Source organism: Capricornis sumatraensis, chromosome 1 (genome assembly GCF_032405125.1).
Source record: "Capricornis sumatraensis isolate serow.1 chromosome 1, serow.2, whole genome shotgun sequence".
In the NCBI taxonomy this organism is placed as follows: domain Eukaryota; kingdom Metazoa; phylum Chordata; class Mammalia; order Artiodactyla; family Bovidae; genus Capricornis; species Capricornis sumatraensis.
The window spans coordinates 121,778,749-121,799,176 of NC_091069.1; the positions used below are offsets into that span (position 1 = coordinate 121,778,749).

Genomic DNA, 20,428 nt, shown 5'->3' on the forward strand with positions numbered 1-20,428 from the left:
GAACTTTTAAAGAGAGATTATCTAAAATAATGGGAAAAATGTATCTGAGATAATGATTTGAAGTATTTAAACACTAAATACATTTTTTGATTGAAATTAGTTTAAAAAGTAAAAGATAACCACATATATCACATTTATAAATATATCAAGACAACATTGATATTGTTCCCATTTCAGTTTACTTTATTTGAAGCTGAGGGCAGAAATCAATATTATTTCACTTGTAATACATTTTCATTGTGTGTAATCCATTATGAGTGAATGTGGCATCTATAAGAGATAGAGATTTATGGAATCTTTCTAATCTAATTTTACATACAACTAATATTCGTTCAAATGGGTAACAATTTTGATCTGGCACTTCAGTCTATTAAAAATCAACATTGAAGTAGCACTGTAATTATAACTTAAAAATAATTTTCCAAAGTGTCTCTCAATATTTAACATCTGCTAAAGATAACTAGCTCCTTCAAGCCTAGATTCCCTGAAGTTCTCTGGATGAAAAGTGTAACCTTAAGTATTTTCATCTTAAACTGAAATCCACTTTAATAATCTATTTGCCCAAAATTGTACTAAAAAACATGCAGGGCTTTTTTATACATTTAGCTCATAAAGCTTTTGTTTTGCTTTTTCTTAAGCTCTTACTTGTGGAGAGGTTGTGGTAGGAAATACACTTCTGAAGAAATAGAGCATTTCACCTATGTAATAAATTGCAGTACTTCAATCATGAGTCAATTGAATACACAAGAGTTGGTGCCAGTCAGGTCTCTATTGAAATTCATAACAAAATAAGCAACAACAGTACAACAATAACAACAAAAGGAAATGGACCATGGGCAGGAATATTGGATCTTATGTATACGTGTACAAGCTATTCCAAGCTAGAAGTTTCCCAAGAAATTAAGGTCAGTGGAATAGTTTTGGTCATAGGGTCACTGCAATCCAAATGCTCTTTGTAGCATTCATCATTTAAGACTGTAATCTTCCTGTTACGCTTTGCTGTCATCTTCTTTTGATTGAATGATGTCGTTAGAAACCTTAATTTCTATCGTTTCTGGATTTAGGACTTCTTTCCCATTTTCTTCTTTTAAAGGCAATTTTCTGGAAGAGAATATAAAAATAACAGACAATTGGCTAAGGCACTTTAAGTGATATCCATAAACATATAAGTTGTTTTGTAGAAGGAAATGGAGTACAATTAGGTGGCTCAGATGGTAAAGAATCTGCCTGCAATGTGGGAGACTGGGATTCAATCCCTGGGTTGAGATGACTCCCTGGAGAAGGGAATGGTAACCCACTCCACCATTCTTGCCTAGAGAATTCCAGGGACAGAGGAGTCTGGCAGGCTACAATGCATGGTGTCGCAAACAGTGGACATGACTAAATGACTAACACACACACACACACACACACACACACACACACATTAGAATGAATTTTTTAAAAAAGTCAGGTTTGCTAAAGTAATAATTAAGTTACAAATAGAATTCCCCTCTGTGACTTTAACCTCACCATCGTATGGAATAATGATACTGTGCTAGTTCCTCTGGGATGTATTTGCAATTTATATATATATAAATATATATATATATATATAAATATATATATATATATATCTGAATGAGAAGAGAAAGCCACTGTCTTCTGAAAGTCAAAGCTATTACATGAAAACCAAACAGTCAAAAATAAGTCATTTCATCGCTGAGAGTGAAGTATCATCTATCTTAAAACTATTAGGTCAGGCTCTCTTTTATGCTTATTATAAATGGTGCATTTAGAATTCTCCTTGTCTGTTTTTTCCAAGAACTGAAAATATCAGCCATAAAGGAGTATAAAAACAATGAGCTATTTCTAGCAGCAAAATATACAGAAATTTAGAGCTTAAATAGGAGGGCAGCAAGATGTTTAATATCAATATATCTCTTACAGAAGTATTTATTACACTTGTAATTAATCAGTGTTTTCAACTAACTCTTGGATGGTGTATTTTTGTATATATATATTTATTCATTACTTATGTTTATGTTAAATTATATTTTTAAAGATTACTGATAATTTTGTTATTTTTATGTTGAGTATTTTTTTCTTTAATTGAGAATCAGAATAATTATTAAATTATCTTGCTTTGATTTTGTTTTGTTTTCTTTCAAAATATAGCCCTGTTCTATATAAGGGCATTTTCCTAGCCAGTTTTCATACACACCATTATATCATAGTAAGTGTTAACTAACAGGTAGGAAGCTGCTTTGTTGTGTAATACTTTGCTTATTGAAAAGATTTCTGATTTCTGAAGGGGAGTGTACAGAACCCACCCTAAAAAGCTGCCTCAAGAGTCAACTTCAAATTAGAGTGTAATAATCCCTAACTGAAGTCATTAAAAAGGGCCTGAAGATTTAAACCAAAATTAAAGCTTCAGAGTAGTACTACCTGTGTCCAAATATTATTATTATTATTTTGCCCCTTGAGTGAAGATAAAGGGGATTTATAAAAAAGTCATTTTCTTTACCTGTGACAACACTCAGCCTTTGACTTAGAGAAGCCTAAATCAAACTTCTCTCCAAGAGAATACTCGCTAGTAAAGAAAAATGATTTTTTTTTTTTTTAAACAACAAAATGTAAACGTCGTTTTGGGGAGCAACATTTAAAGAATAAAGTGATCACCCTGATTTTGGCAGTATCAAATATTTTCAATTGTTGTTGTTATTCAATCAACAAGTCGTGTCCAACTCTTCACAACCCCATGGACTACAGCATATCAGGTTTTCCTGTCCATCACCATCTCCTGGAGTTTGCCTAAGTTGCCGTCATTTGCCGGGGGCCAGAGTGAGGAACTCCGCCCATGGCAAAGGTAATGAGGAAGGAGGCTTGACATACGCAAAGGCGTGATCAAGCCTCAGGAAACCCCCTGTTCCCGAGCATCTACCCCCAAACCAGAATCTGTTTTATGCTCTCACCTACACCTCTGACTTTACGGGGGGCTCTCCCCCATAACCATTTCTCTCGGAGAAGGAGTAAACGTGCAGCTCCAAGGAAATAAAAATTCCTGGGCGTGACAAGAGTGTTTCAGCTTACGACTCCTCTGAAGGTTATCTAGCCCACCTGTATAGGTTCGTCCGGCCACATGTGATTGTTTACAGCCTCCCAATCTGAGAGGCACGAGATGTTTTAGATTTACTAAAGGCAAATTCTTTTGGGGAGTTAGAAATTATTAGTATAGTGGGTTGGTTAGGAATTATATTGGTGAAGGATTTTTCATTTGTTGTGTCAATAACTGCTGCTAATTCCCTCCCCTGGGTGGGACAAGGATGTCTCAGGTCAAACCTCTCTGCTGACAGACTAGCTTGTGTGACAGGATTATCCATACTCCTGCCACTACGCACATGATTGTTTACTACCTCTCAACCATAAACAGCACAGAGAGTTTTGGAGTATTTTGAGAATCTTAATTAGCATAGGGCTTTTCCTTCTTTTGAGTCAATGATTGCCGCCAGGCCTTCATATCCTTAGGCACCTGGGAATATATTAATCAATGTATTTGGGATATAGAAAAGGAAATATAGTAGTTTTTGATGTTAGCAATACTAGACTTTTTGAGTTAATGGATTTTCTCTTTTGTAATAGATCACTGTACTTTGTTATAAATCACTGTGTCCTTGCTATGTAAAAATGTAACTTGATCACTATCTTAAGACTAAATAGATCTTAAGGGGAACATTGGTGGAAGGATTTTCGTTTGTTGGGCTGATGTTTGCTGCTAAATCTCCATACTCCCTGCCCTTATAATGAATATAACTAGCATATAGGAGAAATAAGCATTAACCTTTAAGATTAATCATGTTAACCTTGGGTTAAATAAATTCCTTTCTTGATTGTAACTCACTACACCCTCACCCTATAGGAATGTAACTTTATTTGGAGGATGGTGCCTGGTTTAAGAAAAAAACACCCTTGGAAGAAATAAGTTTTTTGGTTATCAGAAAGAAAGGATCATAAAATCCCTAAGGCCTTTTTATGTGAAGCACCTGATTTTGATAAAGGTCAGGACTGCTGACCCCTGCATGACTCTGTGTTCTTCTCTATATGTAACAAAAGGTATATAAGCAAACCCAAAAATAAAGAAATCGGATCAGTTTCCAGAAAGACTGATACCCCCATGTCGTTCTTTCTTGCTCCTCGTTTTTCTGGCTGAATTCCCATCTGGAACATGGATGCTATTCCACGTAATCCAAGTTATTCAGCCTGTTTTTCTCCACTAATCTTCCTACTACGCTATCCATTTCTAATCGTTCTATATATCTGTAATTAAATATGTATTTTTCCAAGGATGCTGACTCCGTCCCCACCTTCAAATCACCCTGGATCCACCAGGGCTGGACCCCGGCTGTCATTGAATTGTTGATGCCATCCAACCATCAAATATTTTCAATTGTTATTGTTATTCAATCAACAGGTCGTGTCCAACTCTTCACAACCCCATGGACTACAGCATGTCAGGCTTTCCTGTCCATCACCATCTCCTGGAGTTTGCCCAAGTTGCCATCATTGAATCGGTGATGCCATCCAACCATCTCATCCTCTGTCATCCTCTTCTCCTTCTGTCTTCAGTTTTTGCCAGCATCAGGGTCTTTTCCAATAAGTCAGCTGTTGGCATTAGGTGGCCAAAGTATTGAGGGTTCAACTTCAACATCAGTTCTTCCAATGAATATTTAGGGTTGATTTCCTTTAGGAGTGACTCGATTTATCTCCTTGCTGTCCAAGGACTCTCAAGAGTCTTCTCCAGCAACACAGTTAGAAAGCATCAATTTTTCAGTACTCTGCCTTCTTTACTGTTCAGTTCTCACATCCGTATATGACTACTGGAAAGACCATTGCTTGACTATCTGCACCTTTGTTGGCAAAGCGATGTCTCCAATTTTTAACACACTGTCTGGGTTTGTCATAGCTTTCCTATGAAGTTAGAAGCAATTGTCTAATTGCTTAGACATTTGCAGTGGTTTTAGAGCACAAAAGACAAAATCTGTCACTGCTTTCACCTTTTCCCCTTCTATTTGCCATGAAGTGATGAGACCAGATGCCATGACCTTAGTGTTGTTTTTTTTTTTTTTTTTCAATAATGAGTTTTAAGCCGACTCTTTTACTCTACTCCTTCACCCTCATCTGGAGACTCTTTTGGCTTTCTGTCATTAAAGTGGTATCCCAGCAATCAAACTGAGTTTCATCCAGCCCAGCATTTTGCATGATTGTACACTGCATGTAAGTTAAATAAGCAGGTGACAACAGCCTTGATGTACTTTTTCCCCAGTTTTGAACCAGTTTGTTGTTCCATGTCTGGTGTACTTTCCCCCCTTGATTTTCACTTCTCTTTTTCTTCAGCTTTCTGTAGAGCCTGCTCAGACAACCACTTCGCCTTCTTGCATTTCTTTTTCTTTGGAATGGTTTTGTTTGCTGCCTCCTGTACAATATTACAAACCTCTGTCCAAAGTTCTTCAGGCACTCTGTTTACTAGATCTAATCCCTTGAATCTATTCATCACCCCCACTGTATATTCATAGGGGATTTGATTTAAGCTATACCTGACTGGCCTAGTAGTTTTCCCTACTTTCTTTAGTTTAAGCCTGAATTTTGCTATGAGGAGCTGATGATCTTAGCCACAGTCAACTCTAGGTCTTGTTTTTGCTGACTATATTCAGCTACTCCATCCTCAGCTAAAGAATGTAATTCTTCTGATTTCATATGGACAATTTGGTGATGTCCATGTGTACAGTTGTCTCTTGTGCGGTGGTAAAAGGGTGTTTGCTATAATCAGTTCTGTTATATATAGCTGTATATAGTTCTGTTATATATTTTGTTCTCTTGGCAGAATTCTGTTAGCCTTTGCTCTGCTTTATTTATTACTCCGAGGTCAAACTTGCCACAGATATCTCTTGACTTCCTACTTTTGCATTCTAATCCCCTATGATGAATAGCACATCTTTTTTTGGTGCTAGTTCTAGGAACTCTCCCAGGTCTTCATAGAACTGATCAACTTCAGCTTCTTTGGCAACAGTGGTTGGGGCATAAACTTGGATTACGATGATGTCGAATGGTTTGCCTTGGTAACAAACCAAGGCTATTCCATCATTCTTGAGGTTATACCAAGAACTGAATTTTTCATTATTTTGTTTATTATAAGAGCTACTCCATTTATTCCTTTGGATTCTTGCCCACAAGTGTAGATGTAATGGTCACCTGAATTAAATTCACCCATTCCTGTCCATTTTAGTTCACTGATTCCTAAGATAATGCTTATTCTTGTCCTGTCCTGCTCGACCATGACCAATTTAACTTGAATAGAACTAACATTCCAGGTTCATATGCAATACGGTTCTTTGCAGCATCAGATTTTCTGGAGCTGTCAGTAGCTGTCCTCCAGTCTTCCCAGCAGCACCTTACGACCCGGGGGGTTATCTTTCAGTGTCATACCGTTTTGCCTTTTATACAGTCCGTGGGGTTCCCATGGTAGTATATTGGAGTGGTTTGCCATTCCTTCCTCCAGTGGATCAAGTTTTGTCAGAACACTTCACTATGACTGGTCCATCTTGGGTGGCCCTACATGGTGTGGCTTATATTTTCATTGAGTTATGCAAGCCCCTTCATCACGGCAAGGGGAATATATTCAGTTGAATGCCACTGTTATTACTTTCTAATAATACCTTTGTTTCTAAACATTTTAACCTTCATATTCATGAACATCATCTTTGCACATGTCCATTTTTGTGGGTTTAGCTGAAGCATTAATCATGGTTTTAATCAAGTTCTGATGGGTGCAGAATTAAGTAAATAACATAACTTTGAATGGAGACCAAGCATCATTGAAATAATAGGTTATTTAATAGCATCTCTTCTTCTTGACAAATATACATTTAAAAAAATAGACGTGTTTATTTCACACTATTTATTTATATTTTACAACTGCGTATTCATAGTCAAAGCAGTAACTAATTTCCTGACACATTTTTATTTCAGTAAAATTAATCACATTTTGAAAGTATCTGATATATTTGCATAAATTTATTAATATTTATTTATTTATTTATTTTTAATGGGTGTACATGTGTTCCCCATCCTGAACCCCCTCCCACCACCCTCACCATCCCATCCCTCTGGGTCATCCCAGTGCACCAGCCTCAAGCCTCTTGTATCATGCATCAAAGCTGGACTGGTGATTTTTTTCACATATGATAATATACATGTTTCAATGCCATTCTCACAAATCATCCTATCCTCGATGAATATATATTTAAACAGGAGATTTTCTCCTATACTGATACTAATTTTATGTGAAATATCTCAATTTTGATATTCACATGTACTTTCATTGAAGAAGAAACATCATTTTTAAAATGTTATTTGTCAATATATGCTATTGATAATGATAATGTGATAGTCAGTTTACAAATATTTATCCAAAAATAATTAAGGATTTCAAGATACATACTCAGGTTCTGTTAGTGGTGTGGTTTCATTTGGCTCATTTACTGGGCTCCCATCTTCATGATTAGTAATTCTTTCATCCTCTGTTCTCATCTCCACTATTGGTTCTTTTGATCCATCTTTCCTAGAAAAATAAAGAAAAATAAAATCTTATCTATAAAATGTAAGAATGGATGCATTACGGAACATAGCTAAAAATCTCCACAAAATCTCATCACCCTTTAAATAATTCCAATGTGGCTAGAATGGAATATTTACTAAGAATCTTTTTTCCATTAAAATTTATCTAGCCAAATATTGTTCAAAAAAAAAAAAAAAAAGGAAAGAAGAAATTCCATTTTGTCCAGAATTCTTTTCAACAAAACTGTGTTAAATATTCCACAAAATAATTCAAATTTAAAATTTGATCATTCACTTTCTTTTGGGTAATAAATAAAAATATTTTGATACATAAAATTTATGACATGAGGTATCTAGGTATAATTCCCTTTTCCCATGTGGTAGCAAAGGGGGCTGGATTTGGGTATCCCTGTTCATGCATGTTGAAAAGCAAATTACACACCCACAGGGGTGCAGTTGGTAAAGAATCCACCTGCCAATGCAGGAGACAAAAGAGACATAGCTTTGATCCCTGGGTCTGGAAGATCCCCTTGAGAAAGGAACACTCCAATGTTCTTGCCTGGAGAATTCCATGGACAGAGGAGTCTGGCCGGCCCTAGTCCATGGGATTACAGAGCCAGACACAACTGAGCACACAAGCACTAGAACACATACTCATATACACACACTGCTAGTCACCTGCTATTGTTTTTTATATTTTATTGTTTTTTTTTTTAAACTTGCTTATATAAATCTGATTAGGTAAATTCTCTCCTAAAAAGTGAACATTTACACAAAACTTTCTTATTTATTTACCCATTTGATTTTTTAAAAACCAAAATGTGTTTCCCATCAGAGTAACAAGCCAATAGCAGGGACTAGTTTGTTTTTCCTCACATTTATATCTCTGAAACTTAGATGTGCATGTGCTAAGTTGCTTCAGTCGTGTCTGACTCTTTGCAACTCTATGTTCAGTAGCCTGCCAGGCTCCTCTGTCCATGGGATTCTCCAGGCAAGAATACTGGAGTGGGTTGCCATTCCCTTCTGCAAGGGATCTTCCTAACCCAGGGATCGAATCTGTGTCTCTTACATCTGCATTGGCAAGAGCATTCTTTACCACTAGCGCCAAAGTGTCTGGTTATCTAGGTGTTCAATAGTATTTGCTATTGCAAATCAATGCTTCGGTAAATGAGAGTATGCATGTAGTTTGAGAAAATAGCAATCATTAGCCAGTTTATAAGATAAACTGAGAATTCAAGATAAATGCTAATTTACAATAAAAGCCAAATAATGGAATATTCTAGTTTACACAAATGCTATCTTGTATACTATTGACTTTCTCATTATTTCTGCAATATAAAATTCTTCAAATAAAGATGCTCTAAGTGTGTAGTTAATGTGTTTTGTAATGAATATACTCAGTCTTATAACTTCTGATCACATCAAAGGACTAGTCTAAGAATGCTTGAGATCATGTTTAGAAAATATTACATATTCAATAAATCAAATTAATTATATCCTATCTGTCATTGAGATTTTCTATATATTTTTCAGTTGAAACAATGACTTTTTGAAAAATTTAAAAACTTTTTCCCTAAGGCAGGGGAAATCATGATTTTAAAAGCTATGATGGACAACAAGAATGGAATGAACCATGTGCTTTCATCTTTCCAAGACTTTAAGATTAATCGACCTCAGTAGGAATTACAAACAGAAGTGTTGGTGGATAAACCACCAATTAATAAAGTCAAACAGAAGCAATCGACAGAGCTTGGATAGATCTGGTTGTTTTGCACGTGGTCACCAACATCCTTCTAGACAAGTAAGACAAAACAAGAGGTTCTTTCTGATTTCTCTCTTGCTGTCACCTCAAAGTCAAATCAGCTCCCAGTAGTTGACTATACCTCATCTATATCTGGATGGTATACTCGTTCATATGTCTATATACTACTATCTTGGTACAGAAGACCATCTCTTTCCACCTGAAGTATTTAAAGATTCTCTATCTATTCTCCTTGACTTTATATCTTTCCTTTACACCTACCAACCTTCCAGTAATCCATTCTTCAAAGCAACTAAATAAATCTTTACAAAATAATTAAAAAACTAATTTACTTTCTATTTTAAAAAAAAATATTTAACCCAACAAGATTTAATCCTTTTGTACTCAGATAATTCTCCTAACTAATATTGGTACCAGTTTCTTTACCTGTCTTACTCCACTCAGATCTACTTCGTGCTTAACATAGCTCATTCCTGCCTTAACAGCCTCTGTACTATTGTTACACCTGATTAGGATGCTCTTCCTCTTGATCATTATATTTGTGACTCTTGATCACTCACTCTTCAGTTTAGTTTCACCTCCAGCTAGAGGTCTTTAGTGACTGAAACTCTAGTAACAGTATACCATTTTGTTTTTCTTTATTTTTTAGTGCTGTCACTAAAAGTAGTTTCAATTTTAGCATTTATTATATGTATTCTTACATCAAAATGTGAATTCCATGTGAATAAAATTCTTGTGTTTTGTTCACCACTTTATCCCTAGGTTGTATGGCAGTGCTTGTTACCTAATACTTGTTCCATTTAGTTAATAGTAGAGCAATGGCACCCCACTCCAGTACTCTTGCCTGGAAAATTCCATGGATGGAGGAGCCTGCTGGGCTGCAGTCCATGGGGTCACTAAGGGTCGATCACGACTGAGAGACTTCACTTGCACTTTTCACTTTCATGCATTGGAGAAGGAAACGGCAACCCACTCCAGTGTTCTTTCCTGGAGAATCCCAGGGATGGGGGAGCCTGGTGGGCTGCCATCTACGGGGTCACACAGAGTTGGACACGACTGAAGCGACTTAGCAGCAGCAGCAGCAGAGCAAGAATGAGTATATACAAAATTCAGTTTTGAGTCATGTGTGCATATATATGTATCATGTGTATATAATATATGTATAATTATGTTAAATAGTATGTTGTTTTCTGTATATGGGAAAATGAACTAAAGTTAAATTTGGTGATACATTTCTTTAGTTAACCAGGCAATTTAAAAGTACAGCAAGTTATGAGAAAGTATATGTTTCTATGAGGATAGCAAGAGATAGTGAATAGGAATAGATCCCATTGTATTTACTATGTCATATGTTCATTATTCTTTCAAGCATTAAAATAGTCTAATTTTATTTTGTTCTTTGCTATCCACTCTGTCCAACAACTAAGCAGGTGACACTTTGGGATATTTAAACTAATTTTTTAACTGAAAATGTGTACTATTCATTTTATTATCCCTTTCAGTTCAGTTGAGTTCAGTCGCTCAGTCGTGTCCGACTCTTTGTGACCCCATGAATCGCAGCACGCCAGGCCTCCCTGTCCATCACCAACTCCTGGAGTTCACTCAGACTCGGGTCCATCGAGTCAGTGATGCGATCCAGCCATCTCATCCTCGGTCGTCCCCTTCTTCTCCTGCCCCCAATCCCTCCCAGCATCAAAGTCTTTTCCAACGAGTCAACTCTTCGCATGAGGTGGCCAAAGTACTGGAGTTTCAGCTTTAGCATCATTCCTTCCAAAGAAATCCCAGGGTTGATCTCCTTCCGAATGGACTGGTTGGATCTCCTTGCAGTCCAAGGGACTCTCAAAAGCCTTCTCCAACTGGTCATAGATGAAATGCCTGCTGCTGCTGCTGCTGCTAAGTCGCTTCAGTCATGTCCAACTCTGTGCGACCCCATAGACGGCAGCCCACCAGGCTCCCCCGTCACTGGGATTCTCCAGGCAAGAACACTGGAGTGGGTTGCCATTTCCTTCTCCAGTGCATGAAAGTGAAAGGTGAAAGTGAAGTCGCTCCGTCGTGTTCGACTCTTAGTGACCCCATGGACTGCAGCCTACCAGGCTCCTCCATCCATGGGATTTTCCAGGCAAGAGTACAGGAGTGGGGTGCCACTGCCTTCTCCAAGATGAAATGCCTAGTAAGCGTGAAATGGGCTTGGAGATTAAAAGTAAAACAAAGCAATGCAGCCATGCAAAAATGAATTCTCCTCTATCCTTAAGTCTAAGAAATAATGCATAAACCATAAAATGCCTAAATATATGAATCAAGAATGAATTGAAATGACTCAACAATAAAATGAAATGAATCACTGACAAATAGAACACCATGAATGAATTCTAAAACATTATGTTGAATGAAAGAAGTCAGACACATATCAAGTTTTATAAGAGCTAAAAGTTATCTATGATGAAAAAAATCAGAATAGTAGTTGCCTGGGAGAGGGGGGGTTACCTGGAATAGTGTGGTCTTGTCTGGGTAGGAACATGAGAGAACTTTTGAAGTTGATGCTAATATGGAACATTTTTTTGCATATCACTCAAAGTTTTACATAAAGAAAATGTAAATTTTGAACTCCTTGTAGAGATATAAAAAGTCTTTCATTACTGTGACACAGATGTCTGATACTCACAGGTATGCAGCTTTTCCTTCTTCGAGTTCTTTACTTTTACCACTGGAGCCACTTTTCTTCCCACACATTCTCCTGGTGATACACATCAATAACCCACACTGTCGAATAAAGAAGCAGCTGACATCTGTTACCACCAGGATTAGCAAGAGTGCAGCGACTCCCAGACCAATGACTGCTCCAAGCCCAAGACCATTAAAAAGTGTGTCTTTAAAATAAAAGAAAATGATTGTATTAAACCTCAAGTTAGAAAAGATTATACAGTTATTTTTAAAAAGAAATCATCTTATCTGAGAAATATTCAACTTAAGAGACAAGAAAATATCTTTACTAGCACACTTCAATTTCATGAGCTATTGTCTGGTTTTCAAACAATGTTTTAAGCAACTGACATATTAGAATTTGATATATCTTTTACAAATTTTCTTCAGAAAAAACATTCTAACTCTAGTTTACAGTATACTTCCTGATTACCTTTGGGGAAGATAATGAATATTTTATTATAACCTTAATTGTACTCTACAAGAAAGTCAGAGTCATTTTTAAGATCATCACTTTGTTCAAAGAAAAAAAATGTAATCAAAACTCCTGTAAGAGATGTGTTAAATAGATGTTCTATTTGGAATAATTTTAGTTTTAAGACTTAGTCTTGAAATGATGCTATAGCACTTTTGCTTTGACAGAGGATACACTTTAAAATATCAGCCTAGAAATATTTCAAAAATCATCATTTTTATCAGAATCTAACTGCTTTTCAATGTGTTAGTTTCTGCTGTACAACAATGTGAATCAGTCATATGTGTACATACATCCTGTCCTTTCTGACCCTCCCTCCCACCACCCCTGTCTGGCCCCTCTATGTCATCACAGAACAGAGCTAAGCTCCCTGTGCTATACAGCAACTTCCCACTGGCTACGCATTAATATTTTACACATGGTAGTGTGGATATGTCAGTGGTACTCTCTCAATTTGTTCCATCCTCTCCCCATCCCGCTGTGTCCACAAGTTCATTCTCTACATCTGCATCTCTATTCCTGCTCTGCATCATTTTAGAAAAAAAATATTTACTTGTATTTGTTCAGTCAATAGTTTAACAAATCACATTAGACCAGAGGCAAACTTTAACAGAGTTGTGACCTTTCTGAAGTCATATCCATGATGGACTCAATGGACATGAGTTTGAGTAAGCTCTGGGAGTTGGTGATGGACAGGGAAGCCAAGCATGCTGCAGTCCATGGGGTCACAAAAAGTTGAACATGACTGAGCGACTGAACTGACTTACTGAAGTCATATCATGAAAAGGTAGGGAAAGATGGGAGGCACTTTTTCATGACATGTGGTTGGAAGAAATTCCACAAGTCATACACAAAGGATTCATGAAAGAGGTGATAGAGAATAAGGTGGAATAGACTGACTAACAGAGTAGAAATGGCAAGAGGGACATTGCAGCAAAAATGAATCAAATGTTATATGCCTGTAGTTGAATATGAAGGGCAATTCCTCAACTATAACAATGCAGATAGGAAAGAGAGCATAACGGAAAGATAAAAGATTAAACTGGAGATACGTGTTATCTAGAGGTAAAAAACAGAATCATATGACAATTACATAAAATTGTTCAAAATGACCATGATAATGTTAAAATTTGCCTAGATAACATTATAAACATAATTATCATTTTACATGATAAAATACATTTACCACTCAGTATCATATTAGCATGCTCAATCTGTGAGTGGTATGCAATTCAAGTGACAGATACAGAAGCAAATTTGAGTTTTGAGAACACTACTTCTGAAAAAATATATATATGCAAAATATTTTCCAAGTCATATTTTTAAAGTTAGGTCTAATATACTTTAACCATGATTGAAGAAATTGTGATCCAAAATAACTGATATAAGAGTTCTCATGTTGAATTTTCCACTAACAGGCCAATCTTGAATACATCACACCTGTCTGAATACTAGTTTATTTTTCTGAATTTCATATCTAAATTTTTTTTTCAGGAAATACATGTTATTTATATTTCTTAACAGGCTTCTCTTGTGGCTCAGTGGTATATTATAGAATCTGTCTGCCAATTCAGGAGACACAGGTTTGATCCCTGGGTTGGGGATATTCCCTGGAGGAGGAAATGGTAACCCACTCCAGTGCTCTTTCCTGGGAAATCCCATGGACAAAGGAGCCTCGAGGATTACAGTTAATGAGGCCACAAAAGAGGGATACATGACTTAGTAACTAAACAACAACAACATATTTCTTAACACTCCCAGAGTTTGCAGGTAGAGTCATAAAAATCCTTCTGTGACATGGTGCCTGGCACTTACTCAGGTGACCTCATGGTTCACCTGTGCTGCTGCTGCTGCTGCTGCTGCTGCTGCTGCTGCTGCTGCTGAGTCGCTTCAGTCGTGTCCGACTCTGTGTGACCCCACAGACGGCAGCCCACCAGCCTCCCCCGTCCCTGGGATTCTCCAGGCAAGAAGAATGGAGTGGGTTGCCATTTCCTTCTCCAGTGCATGAAAGTGAAAAGTGCAAGTGAAGTCCCTCAGTCGTGTTCGACTCTTAGTGACCCCATGGACTGCAGCCCACCAGGCGCCTCCATCCATGGGATTCTCCAGGCAAGAGAGTATTAGAGTGGGGTGACATCGCCTGTGCTAGAACACAGATATTCCTGTACAGCATCCTGTGTTGTTGCAAATAAGAATTCTTTAAGCACAGAATCAACAAACCTGGAACTCACATGCCCTTAAAAATTGTCATTTTGATTACAATTATTTTATTTCCCATAATTAGAAACAGGCAATAGAAACACAATGTTGGAGGAAAAAAAATTGTCATGCCTTTTCCAGAATCTCCTTCCCCTATCGAAGTTTACATGCTATTTAGATGGTTTTAGTGTAGAAAAATTGCCTAGTGCAAATCCAGAGAAATTATTAACTTTGAGAGAACTATTCTCTTAGCACATGCACCCGCTTTAAGGAAAAACTAGAGAAATAAAATATTTTTCAGTCATGGGAATTTGGTATTTCTTCATGCAAAGTTTCAATATACAAATGGACAATGAGATTCCAAATATTATTTTAAAATTTTCAAAGATGTATCTGTATGCACTATTAAAAAACCTAGTGCCTCATGCTAGAAAAATAATGTAACAAGAAAACTAGGATTTGTTGCAGCACTTTAAACAATTATATTTTTCTTTTATTATTCCTTTTCAAATATAAATGATCCTCACCTGAATCTACTGTTACAATAAAGACATTGCTTTATGAGAGATCTTTGATTTTATATAAAGCAAAAATATGTTTTTCAGTGTTAATTTTAATCACTTTGGATTAGCCTCACATGATCCAACCACCAAAGTTCAGACAAGAACAGTAAAAATATAAAGATTTGATTGAGTGTAAGCCCCTGTGGGTATATTGACTCAAATGGACATTTGAACTTCAATCACTTCTTTCCTACTTCATCTAGATTCCTCTCACATGCATACCTAGTCAAAGTTTTAGGCAATGAATCCCGCAGCTCAATGATGATATATCTGGTCAATGACATAAATCCCCATTTACTTTTTTTAAAACGTGAAGACTTTTGCTTTGTTCGAAAAGGCACTGAATCTGGCATCAGAAAATCTTGCTTCCATCACTTACTCCTCCATATCCTTTGTTAAGTCAGTTAACTTTTCTCTAAGGCTGAGATGTCTCTTTATTGAAATGGGGACACTTTGGAAAACAATCTCCACAAACTAAGCCATGAAGTTGTTGGAAAGACTTGGGAATATAATAACTTATTTAAATCACAAGGTTAAAATTTAACAAGTATCATTATTATTATTACAAAATTCTATGGAAATGCAGTTTTAGTGTAAAAATTGACCATTTGAAATTAAATTAGTTCAGTAAATATATTTCTTCATCAGCAAACTTCAGAATCTCTTGTTAAGCATTGATTATTCTTCTGAGAATACAGTCACTGTTTTGAAATGACTTAGTTTTAGATAGTTAGCTTTTAAATGATAAATATTTTATTTGTGACCTTTTTAGTATTAAACCAGTATATTGATCTGCTTAATTCCTGAGTTCAAAAAGTGCTTAGAAACATTATATTTATAAAGCATCTTACAGTGGGGGAATATTGACCTTAAGAGTTATTACTTTTTTCCTAGAGAAACGAAGTTATACCTTTTTAACTAATGATGACAAAGTTGGGTGACTACCTAAAGTTACTTTTTAAGAAAAACTAAATATATATTTTGTCACTGCAAGGAATAGGCATGGATATCAAATAGGTTTATGTAATAAATATTTAATTACATTCTTTGGTGAAAGTTTTTTTTAGTTTAACAATATATTTCAGTTCAGTTTAGTTCAGTCGCTCAGTTGTGTCCGACTTTTTGCAACCCCATGAATCACAGCACACCAGGCCTCCCTGTCCATCACCAACAATATATTTAAATGTTTATATTTTCTCATATTTCATGAAGTTAAGCTATAATAATTATGAAAGCTAAATTTTCTTATATTTTCCTTCTTTCTTTTGCTACCAACTTAGTCTATTGTAGAAGTTCACTTATTTCTCTGGAGTTCTCACAAAGTCATTACCGTATATAGCATTGCATCAGTAGGATTTTGGGACTAGGAATGATTTGTGTCCTTAGCAACATACAAAAAATCTTTAAAAGTAAATTATGGTTTTAATTACTTAATACATTGAAACTAAGCATGACAATCATTTAAAGGATTTTAAAGATATCTTTTCTTTTTAGCTTCCCAGAATACTTACATATGTGCTTTATGACTTAAGTTTTATTTAACTCCATTACAAAAACAAAAATATTTTCAGGTCTCCACATTACAAGATAACCCTTAATATTAGATCTGTTAAACTGAAGACTTTATTTAGCCAGAAGGCATGGCAACCCACTCCAGTATTCTTGCCTGGAGAATCCATGGACAGAGGAGCCTGGCAGGCGACAGTCCATAGGGTCTCAAAGAGTCGCACAGAACTGAAGCAACTTAGTGCATATATATATATATGCCACACTGCATGGCTTCTGGGATCCTAGTTCCTGAACCAGGGATTGAACCCAAACCATGGCAATGAAAGTGCCAAATCCTAATGACTAGACCAACAGGAAACTTCTCAGTTTTATGTTTTTTTATACCTTGTTTAAGTCAAGATTTTACTCAGCATTAAATGGGAAAAGGAAATGGCAAGCTACTCCAGTATTCTTGTCTGGAGAATCCTGTGGACAGAGGAGGCTGGAGGGCTGCTGTCCATTGGGTGGCACAGAGTCGGACACGACTTAGAATGCATGCATGCATTGGAAAAGGAAATGGCAACCCACTCCAATATTCTTGTCTGGAGAATCCCAGGGACAGAGGAGCCTGGTGAGCTGCCATCTATGGGGTCGCAGAGTCGGACACAACTGAAGTGACTTAGCAGCAGCAGCAGCATCAAATAGTCAAAAGATAGTAATAAAACTAGTGAATAAATTAAAATGTGTAATTTGCTTGCATAAACATGTCAATATTCATTTTTTCTATGCTACTAGTAGAAAAACAACTATTTAAAAGTGGTAAAATAATGCAAATAATTATTTCTTGCTTTTCTGTATTTTTCTTGAATTCTTGTTTTCAGATTCTGTTTTGGTGTTCTTTTTTATTTCTCTTTGAAAAGGGATTTCATGTTAGAATTAATACAATATAAATAATTTAGGTGTCAAAAATTCAAACATCTATTAGTATGTACATATTTTATTATTGAAAGGAAATATGAGAATCAGCCTAAGAGAATTTTTACAACAACCCTCCAAGCTTCACCTGCCATACTGTGAAAGTTAGAAATTGCCTAACTAAACCAATATGTAGCCCAAGAGCTTATGTAATTGCAATTTAATAGTCATCAAAATATAAAATCAAAACACTAAAATATGGAAGAAAAATCATAGCTGTCATATGCATGATTTTTTCATATTTCTGTTGCAGAAATTAGCTTACTGCTAAAAGCACTTAAATAATTTTCCATGAAATATTGTTTGATGCTAATATTTTTTTAAAAAGTACATTTTATTTATAAAAGTACCATTGCTTTTTGATTCTTAAGTAATTCAGCTTTTTATTTAACTCTCTATAGGTTGAAAATTACTTTTAGATATAGAAATTTGTGATAAAAATATCAAGAAAAAACTTAAAAAAAATTTAAATGGTGATTAATTTAAATTTAAATGGTCCTAAATGGAGATTTGGTTGTTGCACCCAGAATAGTGGTAACTATTTTCATAAATGATAGTGCTAAATACCCTGAGGTAGGAAATGGCAATCCACTTCAGTATTTTTGCCTGAAAAATCCATGGACAGAGGAGCTTGGTGGGCTACAGTCCATGGGATTGCAAAGAGACAAATATGACTGTGCAACTGAGCACACACACATTGATAAATACAGTTAAGTGTACAAAAGACTACAAGGAAAATTTTTGTTGTTCATCATGACCTTGAACAAATACTAATCTCTTCTACAATAGAGGTAGGTCTATTTGTCTCCTGTTTACACGTTCTTCCTTCATTTTGCCTAGTGCATCATTTTCATATATCAAATGATTTATGGAAAACCTATGTATAAATCTATATGCACATATGTTTCATCCTATGTGGAAAGAGAAGGAGCAGGCTGCTTTCTACATTTGAGCTCCTTCTAACCTGTCTTGGGGGACTTTCCTGGTAGTCCAGTGGTTAACACCCTGAGCTTCCATTGCTGTGGGGAAAGTTCCATCCCTGGCTTGGGAGCTAAGATCCTGAATCTTAGAAGAAAACAAACAAAGAAAACAAACAAAGAAAACAAACTGTGTTGGTCAGCAACTCAGCTAATTTAAAATCAGACATCTGGATTATCTGTAGACGTTTGTGTCTATATAGTTTCATTATTATTTTTTTTTAAAGAACTATTAATTCACTTAGACTTCACAAACCTTCACTGAGTGCTTCAAAATTAGTTCAGCATTAGAGGGGTTTCCTGATATGGACTAAAAGAGATGAAAACTAACGTAAGTCTTTAGGCTTAACATACATTGATTGAACTCCAGTTTTATTTATGAAGCATAAGTTTCCCTAATTTAATTTCATTCATTGGATTCTGTAAAACACAACAAAGGACCAAAAGGTAAGATTTTTAGATTAAGAAGGACCTAGAGTAATCTTCATGCATTATAAAAGGTACACTCTGGGGTAATATATATTTTAAACGAAAATCTATTAGATGAAAACATAGGCAGATCACTCATTGACATAATTCACAGCAAGATTCTCTTTGACCCACCTCCTAGAGTAATGGGAATAAAAACAAAAGTAAACTAATGGGACCTAATTAAATTTAAAAGCTTTTGCACAGCAAAGGAAACTATAAATGAGATGAAAAGATAACTCTCAGAATGGAAGAAAATAATAGCAAAAGAAGCAACTGACAAAGGATTAATCTCCAAAATAAACAAGGAGCTCACTATCAGAAAAACAAACAACCTAGTTAAGAAATATGTGGAAGATCTAGACTGACATTTCTCAAAAGAAGAAACACAGATGGTCAGCAAACATGAAAAGATGTGCAACATTGTTTATTAATAGAGAAAATCTAAACAAAATTACAATGAAGTGTCATCTACACCAGTGAGAATGGCCATAATAGAAACATCTATATTAAAAAAAAAAAAAAATGCTGGAGAACCTGTGGAGAAAGGGGCTTCCCTGGTGGCTTAGTGGTAAAGAATCTATCTGCCAGTGCAGGAACCACAGGTAAGATGCTTGAGACAGGAAGATCTCCTGGAGGAGGAAATGGCAACTTACTCTAGTATTCTTGTCTGGGAAATCCCATGGACAGAGGAACCTGGCATGCTACAATCCATGGAGTTGCAGAGTTGGACACAACTTAGCCACTAAACAACAATGCTTGCACTGTAGGTGGAAATGTAAATTGATACAGCCACTATGGAGAACAGTATGGAGGCTCCTTTAAAAACTAAAAATAAAACTACCATATGATCCAGCAATTCCATTACCAGGCATATACCCTGAGAAAACCATAATTCAAAAAGACACATGCACGCCAATGCCCATTGCAGCACTACTGACAATAACCAGGACATGGAAGCAACCTAGATGTCCACTGGCAGAGGAATGAATGAAGAAATTGTGATATATATATATATACATATATATATATATATATGTATATATAATGGAATATTCAGTTCAGTTCAGTTGCTCAGTCGTGTCCGACTCTTTGCGACTCCATGATTCGCAGCACGCCAGGCCTCCCTGTCCATCACCATCTCCTGGAGTTCACTCAAACTCACGTCCATCGAGTCAGATGATGCCATCCAGCCATCTCATCCTCTGTCGTCCCCTTCTCCTCCTGCCCC

At 36.1% G+C, this 20,428-nt stretch overlaps 1 protein-coding gene across 1 annotated transcript in view; it reads right to left on the reverse strand.

Annotated features, from left to right (window-relative positions):
* Nucleotides 1-989: 989 nt before the first annotated feature.
* The window catches only part of NCAM2 (neural cell adhesion molecule 2), a 251,778-nt gene continuing 232,339 nt past the window's right edge, over nt 990-20,428 (reverse strand). Inside the window, exons 16-18 of the mRNA XM_068967942.1 lie at nt 12,018-12,222; nt 7,478-7,597; nt 990-1,101 (exon numbers count right to left, since the gene is read on the reverse strand). Of these exons, the coding sequence (XP_068824043.1) occupies nt 990-1,101; nt 7,478-7,597; nt 12,018-12,222 (437 nt within the window). The remainder of the gene's footprint in view (nt 1,102-7,477; nt 7,598-12,017; nt 12,223-20,428) is intronic.